This window comes from Candoia aspera, chromosome 1 (genome assembly GCF_035149785.1).
Source record: "Candoia aspera isolate rCanAsp1 chromosome 1, rCanAsp1.hap2, whole genome shotgun sequence".
NCBI lineage: Eukaryota > Metazoa > Chordata > Lepidosauria > Squamata > Boidae > Candoia > Candoia aspera.
Genome location: NC_086153.1, coordinates 249,974,089 through 249,988,305, shown reverse-complemented (window position 1 = coordinate 249,988,305; position 14,217 = coordinate 249,974,089). Strand labels below are relative to the sequence as shown.

Genomic DNA, 14,217 nt, shown 5'->3' with positions numbered 1-14,217 from the left:
CATGTAGTATGGGGATAGGTAATGAGGTGCTCCGGATGTTGTTGAGTTTCAACACCTATAGCCTCAAAGCACCATGACCAGTGGTAAGGGATGTTGGGAATTCAGACTAATACTTTTGGATGACCACAAGGTCTTCATTCGTGATGTAAAAAGTAATTTATTTACAATTCTTGTTCTTGGCTTTCAGTAAAGAATATTAATACTTAAATGGCAAAGATAATGTTATAGGTTAATGTTTAGTCTGAGAATTAATATATTAAAAAGAAATCAGAAATATTTTTAACTCTATAGTAGAAGAAGCTTAAACAACCAAGAGCCCATTATACTTGTATTACACCTTGACCTTTTGGCAACACTGTTAGTATTCAATATTTTCTCTCATTTTTAAAATCAGGTGAGTCTTTTATAATCTAAACCTTATGCTTTCAAATGTTCTTTGTTTATGCACTGATATTGACATATGAAGCCATATTAAAGACTTCTTTCTTACTGAACTGAACTGAACTGAACATACAGCAGTAGCCTGGTTAGCTTATTGATTCATGGAATATTATTCATGAGCCTACAGATGTTAAGCAAACTGATAATATAATGGACATGCAACATTAATTTTTTGCAGTGGGTTAAACATTAATAAAAAGAGCATTTGCACTACAATAGCTCATCCCTCATGAGTTTTATTGAGTAGCCTTGGCTTCTTTGCAGCATGTTGAATCTTAATAAAAGATAGCCTTCAAATTACTGTAATTTATCCAGAGGAATTTTATTTTAAATTTCACCTGTAATACTTCTTCAGAGCACAGCTTGAAGAAAAAATGAAGAGGTGTATTTAAAAAGAACATATACTGTATCCAAGAGAACCTATTTCTTTCTGCTTCGGAAATGTTTCAAAGTTCCTTTGTTGACTATCTGTTCTCTGTTTGTCTTTCTGTCTGTCTGACTCTTATGTAGCCTAGAGCTATATTAGATGGTTGAGCTGTTTGTGGGCTGTTTTCTCTCTGTAATGATTATTTCTGTATTTTTTAGATGGATAATAGTCTAATCTCAGGCAGAGGTGCCGAGAGTCGTTGGGAGTCAGGGAGGCATACAAGTTTAACAAATTATTATTATTATTTCAATAAATTTTATAACCAGGCTCAGAGAGAGTCTTGCCTCATTACACTACCATTTCCAGTTGCAAAAAAATGGACCAAACTGTAGCATTTGAGTATTGGTTTTAGAACAGCAATAATAACTAGAGTTATAGTTCCATTCTTATTTCCGATCCTTGTGATTCAGAGGGGTGGTGTCCTCTCAGTTCCTGAGCAACAAAGCTCACAGGTAAGCAGTCCAGGTTTTTTTTCCTTTCTTTATCTAGAATTCTTCAAAGAATTGAATGGACCATCCTTCAAAACTGAAACTAGTTTCTGGTTCAAAACTTTCAAGACTGGACCTTTTGTTAGGAAGAGTGAAGTTTGGTATAGTGTTAAGGTGCTGGCCCAGAAACCAGGAGACTGTGAGTTCTAGGCCTTCTTTTGGCATGAAAGCCAGCTGGGTGACTTTGGGCCAGTTGCTTTTTCTCAGCCCAACCCACCTCACAGAACTGTTGTTGAGCAGAAAATAGGAGGTGGGAGCATTAGATATATTCGCCACCTTGAGGTTTTGAAAGAGGGAGAGAGAGAGGCAGGATAAAATCATCATCATCATCATCATCATCATCATCATCATCTATTAAATCCAAAATACTTGTAATAAAAATACTAATCAAAAAGTGTTGCTGCTAACAAGTAGGTCCAGATGTTCCCCTGAAGATGATTGCTTTCACCGTTCAGCCAAATGCTATTAGGTAGGAACACACATGATCTCAGAGGAGGAATCTGCTTCACAGAGAAGGAGCTACTGCTGAAAATGTCATTCTCTAGGTCTCAGCCTCTTTCACCCAGAGCATCCTCTCCCTACTTGCCCATGTAGTGCAGGCAGAGTTTAGCTGAAGAAGATGGTCCAGAAAGTAACCAGGGCGCAAGCCATCCTTATCAGTGGGATTTTTGACTGACGGTAGCAGATGTCCTTCATTGTTACCACCACTTGTGTTTATTTGTAATATTTTATCCTGCTTTTCTACTAAAAATAGTTAAAAGTATGAATTGATACCTTTTTCTCTTTTTGCTGTATCCCACTTGATATTCTTCTCTTAGGGTCTGGCTCCAGCCCTCACATCCGCTTCCTAGTACTTGCCTGCATGATGGCTCTCCTTGTTATTTGGTTTTTGGTTGGTTCTGCTTTGTTCCTGTTCCACCAAGAACTTCTCCTGGTGTTCCTTGACAGTGTTGCCCCTTCCTCCAACCAGCACTTGATGTCTGTCATCCACAAACTGACTGCAGATTTATTCTTTAATTTTTCCTCTGTCTGACTTCAATTGAGCAGTTTCAATTAGACCAGTGAACAAGAAGGACATTTAAAAAAGTAAACAGCAGATGCAATACTGTGCACTAAAGGAGCACATTAAAAATACACATACTAAATCATATATGCTACAATTGGAGCAATACAGAGAAGACGTGCATATGCTCCCTCTCCCTCTTCCTGTCTCCTAAAAGGTGTATTTGTCTGAACTGAAGGTGCTTGGGATGCCAAACAGCTTTGCCACATCTGTAGTGTTTGGGAGCTTCTGTAGGAGAATTTTGCATTTTAATAGAATGCAAAATGGAATTCAATCTATTTGTGATGGAAATGCATTTGACAACAGATTGAAAATGGTTAGCCTAATATGGAAAAATAATTTCTCATTATCCTAAGTGACCTATCTGCATGCTGCTTACTATACTCCTTCTATTATGAGGAACAACAGTAATTCCATCCAGAACACATTTGATTTGTATATGAATACTTATGGAAAGACCTACAGAGTACTTTCCCCTTTGCTGTCAACTGTGTTTGAAATAGAATATGAACAGTTCGTTTTGCATATTTTTCTGGCAACCATGACAACAGTTCATTTGGATTTGCACTTTTTTTTTGAGAATCACCACATAGGTAACCACTAGATACAACTGAAAGTTATTAGAGGGACTATAGATATACAAAGTCCTCTTATTTTAATATATTATACCTTCACAAATAATAATGACAATATATCTGGTAATCTCTGTTTAGAGATATGGCACAAAGGGATGGCTTTGAGATTGCATGCTAACAGGTACATTAAAATCAACTAGGTATAACAAGCCAAGCACTTCACAAAATTAGGGTCATGCTTAAAATATGCAGCACTACATTCAGGTTAAATAACTTAATTTGTGTCCTAACAGTGAGACACACCCTGAGACAAGGAGTAGTTCTCTAATGTTTATTACTGCTACATAAACAATCCTAACAAACTGAATAAGCGTGGGAAAAACCCAGACATATAAACCCCAAAGGCTAAGGCGGGCCCGATCTGTGTCTCTTTGAATGGCTGCTTAATTCCTCAGTACTACGCATGCGCTTTACAGCCTGGATGGGAGCCCCCTGCTCACCATCCTTACTCATGACAATTTGGGTTAATAAGGAGAAAATGTGTATAAGAACCCTAACCCTAGTGATCATATCTAAGCTTTAATATTTTTACCCTTGTTTTGAAATGCTGCCAGTTTGACAGTTTCAAGTAATGCATGATCAGCTGTTTTAAAGATCATTTTTGAGAATTTTCTTTTCAATCTGTGAGAATGATGAGTTTCCAGAAAATCAACTCCCATTTGGGGGCCAAAGATCCAGTTGACTGGGGGTAATCAATACTGTTTTGAAGCCTGTCTCAAGTATGATAACACTGGAGAAAACTGCTACTTCAGCTCAGTCATGACAATTCCCAGTGGATCTAACAATGCAATAGCTGAAAGATTGTCATACAGTTTAAAGAACTTAAATGAAATATGTATGCCTTTCCAGTAGCTAGGCAGGAACCAATCAAGATTGAAAAAATATTTCATGTGACAAGGAAAGTTGGGTGGATTTTGGTGGGGATTTTTTTGATCATCTGAAAGGTCCTTGCTCATCAGCCTAGTTTAAGCCATTGCTCAAATGTTAAAGTATATATTCAGTAAAGAAACGAATATAAGTTTGGGGTGAGCCACTGTCTCTGAATATCTTTATTTTGTTGTTACAGGGCTCATTCACATTAAGCTTGGAATCACCTGGAATTTCTCAAGTATGGGTACAAATTTGCTACTTTAAATATTTAAATTAAAAAAAATTAATTTAATTTTAGATTCTCTTTTTTCCCCCCAAAGGTGCAAGAACCTCACCTTTCCAGAGAGTCTTCCTGAGGTCAGCATCATTTTCATATTTGTGAATGAAGCTCTTTCAGTGATTCTGCGGTCCATTCATTCTGCCATCGACAGGACTCCTGCTCATTTGTTGAAAGAGATTATTTTAGTGGATGACAATAGTAATAATGGTGAGTAGTATGTACCAAGGAGATGGCATGTTTTTGTGTGTGTTCTGATGCATTCTTAAATCATTCTGGGCTCAAGATGACTTTGATGCTGTAGTTGGCAAGATGCTCTAAAGAACAAAGCTAGTCAAGATCCCTTATTCCCCAATATTTGTTTCTCTTTTTATATCTGCACTAAATGCATCATTTCATAAAAAGAACTCTTCATCAGGCTGTTAGGCCCATCTGGTCCAGCATTCTGTCTCACAGTGGCCAACTGGATGTCTTTGGGAAGCTCACAAGCCTGAGCAAGATGTTGATGGCCTCCTTCCAATTCCATTTCCCAGCAACCAGTATTTCAGTCATACTGCGTATGATTGAGGAAGTAATGAACAACTATCAGTATTAGTCATTGATAGTCTGCTACTCAATGAACTTGTCCAGTCCCTTTTTAAAACCACCCCAGTTGCTTGCCCTTACCACAGCTTTTACCACAGTTTAATTATGTGCATGTAAAACGTATTTCCCTCTTTCTTTCTGTCATGCTCAGCTCAGACCTTACATGGCAATAGTCAGATCCTAGGCTTGAACTCAGTAGAAGTTTCATAGACAAAGCTCAGACAGAAAAAAAAAAATTTATTGCTGAACATAAATAAAAACAAATGAAACCATTACAATCAGATTGTAAGTCCAGTTTGGGTAAGACTTCAAAAATGAGGGGAAGAGAGTAGGAGGGCTATTAGAAAAATCAGTTAGGGAGACAAAATAAAATTGGAGGAATGCTTGGTGAGGTTTTGAGGTTCCAGATGTTCTTTATTGGGTCCTGAGGGAAAAAAAAACCAACCATCAATAGTCTCAACCCTAACAAAAGATTGAACAAGCAGCATATGGGAAATATAGTTGTGAGCACTGGTTGATTCTGTGCTGATGCCTGTGATACCTGAAGTTACTATGGCCTGCAGTTGTATTCCAATGACTGTCTGGATTGTAGAACAGCTGTAATAGCCAAATGTAATGGCTTAATGTTGATGCACAACTCACCATATTTATGCTCCACTTACATTTTGGTCAGATACGTGACAAATTTTTATCCCAAAATGCCCGATCTGGGGTGTTTAACACATCTGTTGGTAAAATGCCTGCCCTCCCTACAATTATGCTTCAGAAGCAGGGAGATTAACAAAGTACATAGTCCCAGGCAAAGTGTCAGAGTTCTTTGGTGTGACAACTTTTCTTGGCAGACAGTGAATCTCCCTGGGGGCTACCTAATGCAGAGTTTTATCCTCTAAAGTTTCAAATGCCAAATTGGATAGAAAGAGAAAGATATGAAAACAACTAGTAGTGTCTTCCCCTCATGCCTTAACTCTCCTGAAATTCCTTGAGTTTTCTATGCAGTCATAATGTCTGAGTAACTTTATAAACGAGCTTGTGTTATGTTTCATCTGATAGCCCATCTCTGAACTGGTTGATTAAAGCCTCTTTCATTCTAGCCCATATCCTGTGGTAGTAGTTGAAACTCAACAGCATAATTCTGCACTGAACACGAATAATATAATTAAAGGCTAATTATAAATTATATGGAGGCTCACTCAATGGGGAATCATCTAGTCTCAGGAATATAGTAGACACTGAGCAAGAAAGGAATTAAATTTATTTGGATTCCATCATATTTTTCTAATCAAAAAGTGTTACTGTTGTAATGGTTAGTTCTGTCCTACCTGTTAGGCAAGTTGTCCCACCTGTTAGGCAAATTGATTCATTGTCTAGGCTGGCTGGTCCATCTGGGTGGCCATTGGTTCGGTTACTGGAGAAAGGCATTGGCCACTTGATCAACAGTCAACAGTAGCCATCACGTCAATTCTTGATCTTTAGACAATGCCTTTCCTCTCATAGCAATGGGAGTGAATTTAGGCTATGAGGTAGCTGGGCTTGAGTGACCAAGAGTGAGCAGTAAACTGCAAATCTCCAGACTTTACATGGCAAAACTCAGATCCTAGGCTAGAAGGCAGAAGATGTCTCAAAGACAGCTCTTCCGGATAAGAATCTTTATTGTCAGCAAGGAGGAGGCTTAAATGGACAGTTGCTTGCCCATTGCTGTACGAATATGCAGGTCCCTCTGATTCCCATGGTGATTCAATCTCATACCTTTCTTTTTACCATCTGTCCCATTCAATAATTGACTTTTTAAATGGTGCTTGGTTATCTTGAAGCTGAATAGTTTTTAAGCGTTTACATAATTTCCAACTCTGGCCTAAAACTTGCTGACTTTTGGCTTACTCCTGAAATGGTCTGTCCTGAATCTCCCACCATTTAGATTAAATGTATACTTTCTCTAACATTATTTGTGTGAGAGAAAAACCTTTGTTTATCCAAGTTATCTATGCCACGCAAAATTTATATGTCTCTGTCATGGCTCCCCTTACCTCCTTCATTCCAGGCTAAAAAACCTTCATTGCTCATAATGGAAGTCCTATAAATCTTATAAACTCTAGTCCCTAATCATTTTGGCTGGTGTTTTTTCCATCTTTCCTGGCGCTATAATGTACAGTGACAAGAACTATACAAAATGTTCCAAGTGTGGTTTCACCATATTTTATAAGGGCATTATTATATCAGCAGATCTATTTTCATTTTCCTTCCTAATAATTTCAAGCAGGGAACTTGCCTTGTTTTACCGCAGCTGCATACTGGGTTGACATTTACATTGAGCTGTATACTGTGACTCCTGGTCCATCTCTGACACTTCGGATCCCATTAATATATAGATGAACTTTGAATTTTCTATATCAACATGCATCATTTCACATTTGTTTACACTCAGATACATTTGCCATTTAGAAATCCATTCTCCTAGTCTGGAGAGAGAGGTTCTTTTTGAACACCTCACAATCACTTTTTTATTTTACCATCATGAACAGTTTGGTATCATCAGCAAACATAGCCACTTCACTGCTTAACACCAACTCCTAGACATTTATATAAAAGAAAGCACCAATTTCTAGGGAACTCTACTTTGCACTTCTCAACAGTGTGAAAACTGTCCATTTACTCCTTTATCCTTACAGTACTCTCATTGCCTTACCAAGTAAATCACTTAAGCCAGAATTTGCCTGTACATTCTCAAAAATATATTTTGCTTTTGCCTTCAGCACTCCAGGGAGTGGAATCTTTGCACAAGAGAAGTTAAACTAATCTGGGAAGACTATGGCTTATTTTCTATTACCTTCAAAGCTTGAAATCTGGAGATCCAACCTGTTTCTTGATACAGATTACATATTATAGAGGGCAGATCTCCTGTCACAACTGACATGCTAGGATGGTATTCTTGACGTGTTGTTCTCTTGGTGTCTTTAAGTTTGGTGATTTTTAAAAATTCAGATAACCATACCGTGGCCCAGAACAGGCTCACGAGTAATAGAAGGAAGGGCTAAGGCAGTGTTTCTCAACCTTGGCAGCTTTAAGATTTAACTTTAAGAATTCTGGGAGTTTAAGCCCACATGTCTTAAAGTTGCCAAGATTGAGAAACACCGGGCAAAGGTCTACCCCTCCTTTTTGTGCAATAGCACCTTTCAGAGACTATTCCTTTTGGACTACCAGTGGCACACAGTAATGAAGACTGATTTTTTTCCCTTGTGTGAGAAATATAGTAGCAAGGGTCACTCCAAGTACAGTCCTAATTGGAAAACCTATTTAGCAGGCGGTGCAGTGCTTTGATTCATTTCAGAAAAATTGCTTTGGAAGGTGTGGGAGTGCAAACACAGCACTTCCAAAATGAATCTGAAGCACTGCACATTCATACTATTTAACTCCTTGTTGCTAAAAATACATATTTAGGATTTTCTGGAGTTAACATTGAGTAAAGCTTCTTGTGTTTATAAAGAAAAGGCCTAATGTGTTCTGTACTGTTTTCATTCAACTCTACTGTAAACCTCCATTTTAAAGACTGTTTCCATTGCTTTGAAATCTTTGAGCCTACTTGCTTCAGAACCAAATGAAGTTTTAGTTTATCAACCTGATAGACTGCTTCTGTTTATTCAAATACTCTGCCAACACTCTTTGATTCACAAGGAAATGCTTCACCTTGCTCAAAACCTTCATCTCTTTTAAAAATACTTCGACATACTAGGTGCCACTTTAAACCAGAAAAGGCAGTCGGAGGAATCATTTTCTGTATGTTTATGGTTAATGTGATTTCTCTATGTTTATATTTGTGGAAACCCTAATTTTGGTCCATGTTTATGTTATAGTTCATAGGAGAGAAACAGTTGGCTTAGTATGGTAACAGTATTGCTTGAAAACTGATTAAAGATTCCAAAGGCAACTTCTCAGTTGAAGAAAAAACTATTTATTTATTTGTTTGTTTGTTTGTTTGTTTATAAGACTTATATGGCCACCTATCTTATACAATAATCCTAGGTGGCTCACAGCAAAATTAATAAGGCAGCAACATAAAAACATTTCATAATCAAGTTTTAAGTTCTTGAATTACCTTATTTTTTAATGCTGCCTCGACATTCGGTATGATACTGGTGGTATGTTCATGTATCATTTCTTCACATTTATCTTGAGAAATATACAGCAGTAACTTATTCATGCAAGTTGACATGTGGCAAATTATCTTTGATTTTCACTAAGCCCTAGAACAGTTTTCGTCCAATTATAGTTGTGGAGCCTCCACTTAATCTTCTTCGAAGTCTTCTTAAAAAAATAGTTTGAGGTAGAGAAACCATGAAGATGCCATTGTATGAATGCCACTAAAATGATGGGAAGCCGATTTGGAAGTGTGCAAATGAAGCATTTTTGGTAGCTTTATTTAAGCATTTCATCTGTCAGCTTTTCCTTGGGAGTTTTGGTAAAAATAATTTGAAAGGAAAAAATGCTTCATCTGTTTTAAAAGATTTATATATATTTTACACTTTAATCCTCCCAGGTTATATATTGTGTATCAGAAATCAGTATAAGTTTATGTTAAGACTAATTATATGCCACTCTAAATAAAGTATTTCTAGGGCTAACAAACTCATTGTAAGGTTACGATGCTGCTATTCTAAAGCTTCATCTTTTTTTTTTCCCCTTACACCTTTCCCAGTCTCCAACTGAACTCCTTTTAATTAGCTCAGGAGCAATAAAACTGAATAATCCATGACTTTTGATCTTCTCCAATTTGGTATCTTCTGGATGTGTTAGAACTAGAGCTCCCAGAAGTCCCAGTTAGCATGACGTATGTCTTTCATTTCTGATTTGCCATGTTACCCAAAACTAGATAAAAAGTGATTGAATTTAAGGTGGATTAGCAGTAACTATCTATCTTCACACCATAGTCTATAGCTGACTACTTTACTGTGGTCAGACTGGTTGTAGAGTTCCATCTGTGGAGCAGAAACTCATTTTTTCTTAGTTCAGAAGAACTTGGAATATAATATTCTCCAATTACTAATGGGATTCCTGTCTGGAATCCTTGTGCATGCTGAACAAGGAAAAATAAACCACTGTTACTTGCAATTGCCAGCTAAGAGCATCTTGGGCAGAATTACTAAGTGTTATCCATTTTCTCATGATTACTTAGAACCAGCTCCGGCATGGCTCTGTTGCTGTTAAATTTTGGCCCAGCACCTGCTAAATTGTTGCTTAATGCTTCAAAAGATAGCTTCTTACATTTGAGGCAAACTTTCCAAGCAGTAACAGATTTGCACATGGTTGAAATAACTGGAAAAATTAAAAGGCAGGATGAAATAACATGTGGAGAACACCGTGCTTTATGAGGTTGAAAAAATACCATATTAATAAATCAAATTACAGCTTGAATCTGTGAACATTTAAAGATCTGTATATAGTAAAGCACATGGTTGATCAGGTTCACATTGTAAAGAACAGGGATTATCCTTTACTAAAGTGTCATGACATTTTGTTGGAAAAATATATATAATACACATAGAAAATGGTAAGCAAGATTAAGGTTTTAAGAGGAAATTGATTCATTTTCAAGTCATAAAATCCCAAATTTAGAAGAGACTAAAAGCTGCTGCAAGGCAACCTGTACTAATCTGAACAAACTATTCAGTCTTGGTCTCAACCATTTTGAAGGAGAAAATCTGAAACCATTTCTTCCTTTCTGGAGCTAGAAGATAGTAACAGCAATCTCTCAATTTTAAACTTTCTCTCTTTGAACAAAAGGTTCAAGTGGATATAACAATCCAACTCGAACTGTTTTTGAGGAAAACAGATTATCTAGACTAAATGTAATTTGCATTTAGGGCAAGCTTTATCAATGAGGTAGCTTAATTGCCCTCATGGATACATTTTGCTGAGAAATGTATCCAATGAAATAAATTTTCTTTCATCTCTCAGTGGCTTCTGATACCATGGATGTCTTGTGATCTGGTATAAGAATTCAGGGTGTTAAAGTAGTTCCACTTTCACTTATTTTACTTTTTATTTTATTTTACTTTTACGTATTTAAACTGTGCTCTTTAATAGTTACATGTAGTACTTGGCTCAGGTCATCCATGAGTTTGGATAAGGTTTCACTGTATTGTTTGTTTGTTTATGTAATCAACCTTACCTCTCACAATTGTCAAATAAAACCTTTGGCAGCATACAAAATAAAAGAACAGTTTTACAAAGGCTAAACCGAGCCAGTAATAAACAAATGTAAATCATCCTCATTGGGAAACAGCAATACAAACAATGTATACCCATGGAGTCACAAATCACCCTGTCCAGGCCTGTTGAAAAAGCCAGGTCTTCCCAGTAACAGAGGCATATGGACTTTGGGCGGAATGCTGTGCCAAAGGGCAGAGACAGCCACAGAGAAGACACCTCTGAGATCCCAAAAGGTGGAGTTGCTTTGCCGCTGGGAACTCCAGTGTGCTGAACCCTCCATACAGGCAGAAACAATTGGAGAGAGGGATCCCATAGGTATTCATACTGTAGATTACCATGTTTTATTGGTGAAAACCAGCACCTTGAATTGTACATGGAAGTCAATAGTAACCAGTGTACCTCGTGCCACTTGGGTAAAATCAGATATGCTCATAAGTATTCATGCTGCTGCAATCTGGATGCATTAATTTTTTCTTCCAAAGGCAGTCCAATATATAACACATTGCAGTAGTCCAAGTGAGTGACTGTGAGTAGGGTGTAAAACCTCCTGATGCAGAAGTGGATAAAATTGTCACATAAATTATATCTTCTTTGCAAAGATGGTGATGATGATGATGATGATGATGATGAAGATGATGATGATGATGGAGAAGGAGAAGGAGAACTACTCTGTTTCTCTTTCTCATTAGATGTAGATGCTGGAGAGCTGTCTCATTTTAGTAATGAGGCAAATGAATCCTGACAAGACAAAGTCACTGTGGGCTGGTGGTACTGAGATGGGCGACAATCTATTCTGTATTATTTGTGGATGGATGAGTAGATTATTGTTCTGATAAAACACAAATAAATGGTCAACTAGCCAATTTCTTGTAAGGAAGGTAGTAAAAAAACTAAGAGAATTTAGGGGAGTGGTTAAGAGAAAGGAGAGGCATTTGGCAGTGGAATTGAATAAAAAAAAGGAAAAGGGAAGGAAAGAACAGAGTGCCAGTTTGGTGTAATGGTGAAGGAACCAGGCTAGAAACTGGGAGATGGTGGGTTCTACTCCTGCGTTAGGCACAAAGCCAGCTGGATGACCTTGGGCCAGTCACTCACTCTCAGCCTGAGGAAGGAGGCAACAGCAAACCACTTCCAAAAAACCTTCTCAAAAAAACTGCAGGGACTAGTCCAGGCAGTCACCAGGAGTCAAAAACTGACTCGAAGGCCCCCAAAAAAAGGAAAAGGGAAGGAGAGGAGAGGAGACTGGGTAGACCTTGCAACAAAATATATAGCCTGTGTTTGGCTGCAACTTCAAGTGATCTAAAACAAATACAAAATTGTATGATGTGATCAGGAGTATGGTTCTGAAAATTAGTATATCCAACAACCTGACTGAGAAATAATGAACAATTGCAAGTTACATATAAATGCCAAGAGGCGAAAATAAGCAAATGAATTTGCGTACCATAGTAGAATATTTCCTAAAAATGGGAAAATGAATGGATAATTTTTAAAGCATGCAAAAGCTGCTAGAGACAGTGGGTAGTATGTAGACTGTTGCAAGGAATGAATGTTTATCAGCAGAAGTGAAAATATGTAGAACGATATGCTTCTGACTACTTCGTTATATGAAAGGAAAAGTTGGGTATGTCATGAGAAATATGAAAGTAATTTAAATGCACTGGGAATTGGTTACTTAAATTTGGTGGTTAAAAAAAGGATTGGGTCAAGAATGAATGGGTATGAAATCAATGTGGATTGAATACAAAAGCGAGTGACTAGTATGAAAGAAGGATGTTAATATGGTAAACGAGGATAATGGTTTAAGAGGAAGAAGAAGGAAGGAATGTTTGTCATGGCTTGCATAACAGTGGGATTCTGCCCACTTTATTATATGGAAGTGAGAATTTGATATGTCAGGGAAAACATAAAAGTAATTTGAAGGCAGTGGAAATGAAGTGCTTAAAAATGTGTATGATAAGAATGAACTGGAGCTGAATGAATATAGACTAAATACAAAAGATAATCCTTATTACTGTTCCATCTATAGAAAAAATGCATTTACCATCTTATCTGTGAAATGTGTTGGCGTGTCCTTGAAGGCACCAAGTAAACTGATAGCATAGGGCAGTGTATTACATTAAAGCGAAGAAAATTACAGATTCACAACAGACTTTCCCCATCAAGACAGGGAGGCTAGAAGTAAAAGCTACAGAAACTGGATGATCGTCTCCATTTCCATTCCAAGGATGGAATATTAGAATGACTGAAGAGCAGTAATGTGCCCTAATGAGTCTGGGGAATAGATATCTCAGATTATTCAAGTGAGATAAGACCTGGCTTCAGGAAAAGTAAAAGAAAAACACTGTGGTTATTTTCCTTTTTTACTTCTTAAAAAAATAATTACAGCACATTCAATACTTGAGATTCTTAATGAGACTTTGAGGCCTAAGGCCATAGAGCCCAAGATAATAGGTCATTAAAACTCTTGTTGCAGTGGTGCCCTAGACCCCTGAAGATTCTGGAGCCTGATTTCAAAGCAGCGTATGCATTTAAAATCAAGCATTGAAATATAATGCACTTTACAAAAGCACTGTATAGGCAGCTTTCAGATTAGAGGCTCTGTTCCAGCAGAGTGAGGTTTTCTACATGTATAAAACTCTGGGTTTTTTTGTTTTCTGTTTTGGTTAAATGAAGAGACATCCATTCCTGAAAAAGGAAATAAAGACAAATGTCATTCCAGATCCAACTGACAGTTCCTATTATGTTTGGCCATAAATCCCATTCCAAAGTTTAGGATTTTGCTATCAAGCTCAAGAAATTAGCCTGTATAATTTGGGGAATTTGATATAAAGCAGGAAGTGTTGTGTTCACTGATCCAATTTAGTTTATACATCGTAACATTTCCCATGCCATGGCGCTGACACGTGTTTCTGTTTGGGAGGGAGCTGCTGTGAAACCCTGTACCAAGCTCTGTCTGTGGAATCAGGGGAATGGAATGTGTTTGGGCTATTCTGTCTGTTCAAGGACTTTTCCCGCAGACCATCAGGAACCGTTAGGAGCACCTGTGGATATGGACTTGAGAAGATTCTAAGGGGGAGGGATTTCATTTTCACTGAGGGTTTTTAGTTTGAATTTGCCCGCGCTTTTAGTATTCTCAGCTTTCTTTGTGATCCTGCATCCTGTTCTTTATTAAATCAGATATCCTTGAACTTCTGCCTGTGAGTCTGGTAATATTTTAGAATAGGCAA

At 37.5% G+C, this 14,217-nt stretch overlaps 1 protein-coding gene across 2 annotated transcripts in view; it reads left to right on the top strand.

Annotated features, from left to right (window-relative positions):
• Window positions 1-14,217, top strand: part of GALNT18 (polypeptide N-acetylgalactosaminyltransferase 18) — a 299,862-nt gene that overhangs the window by 181,404 nt on the left and 104,241 nt on the right. For both annotated transcript variants that reach the window (XM_063289471.1, XM_063289470.1), the window contains exon 3: window positions 4,245-4,411. In XM_063289471.1, coding sequence (XP_063145541.1) covers window positions 4,245-4,411 — 167 coding nt within the window. The remainder of the gene's footprint in view (window positions 1-4,244; window positions 4,412-14,217) is intronic.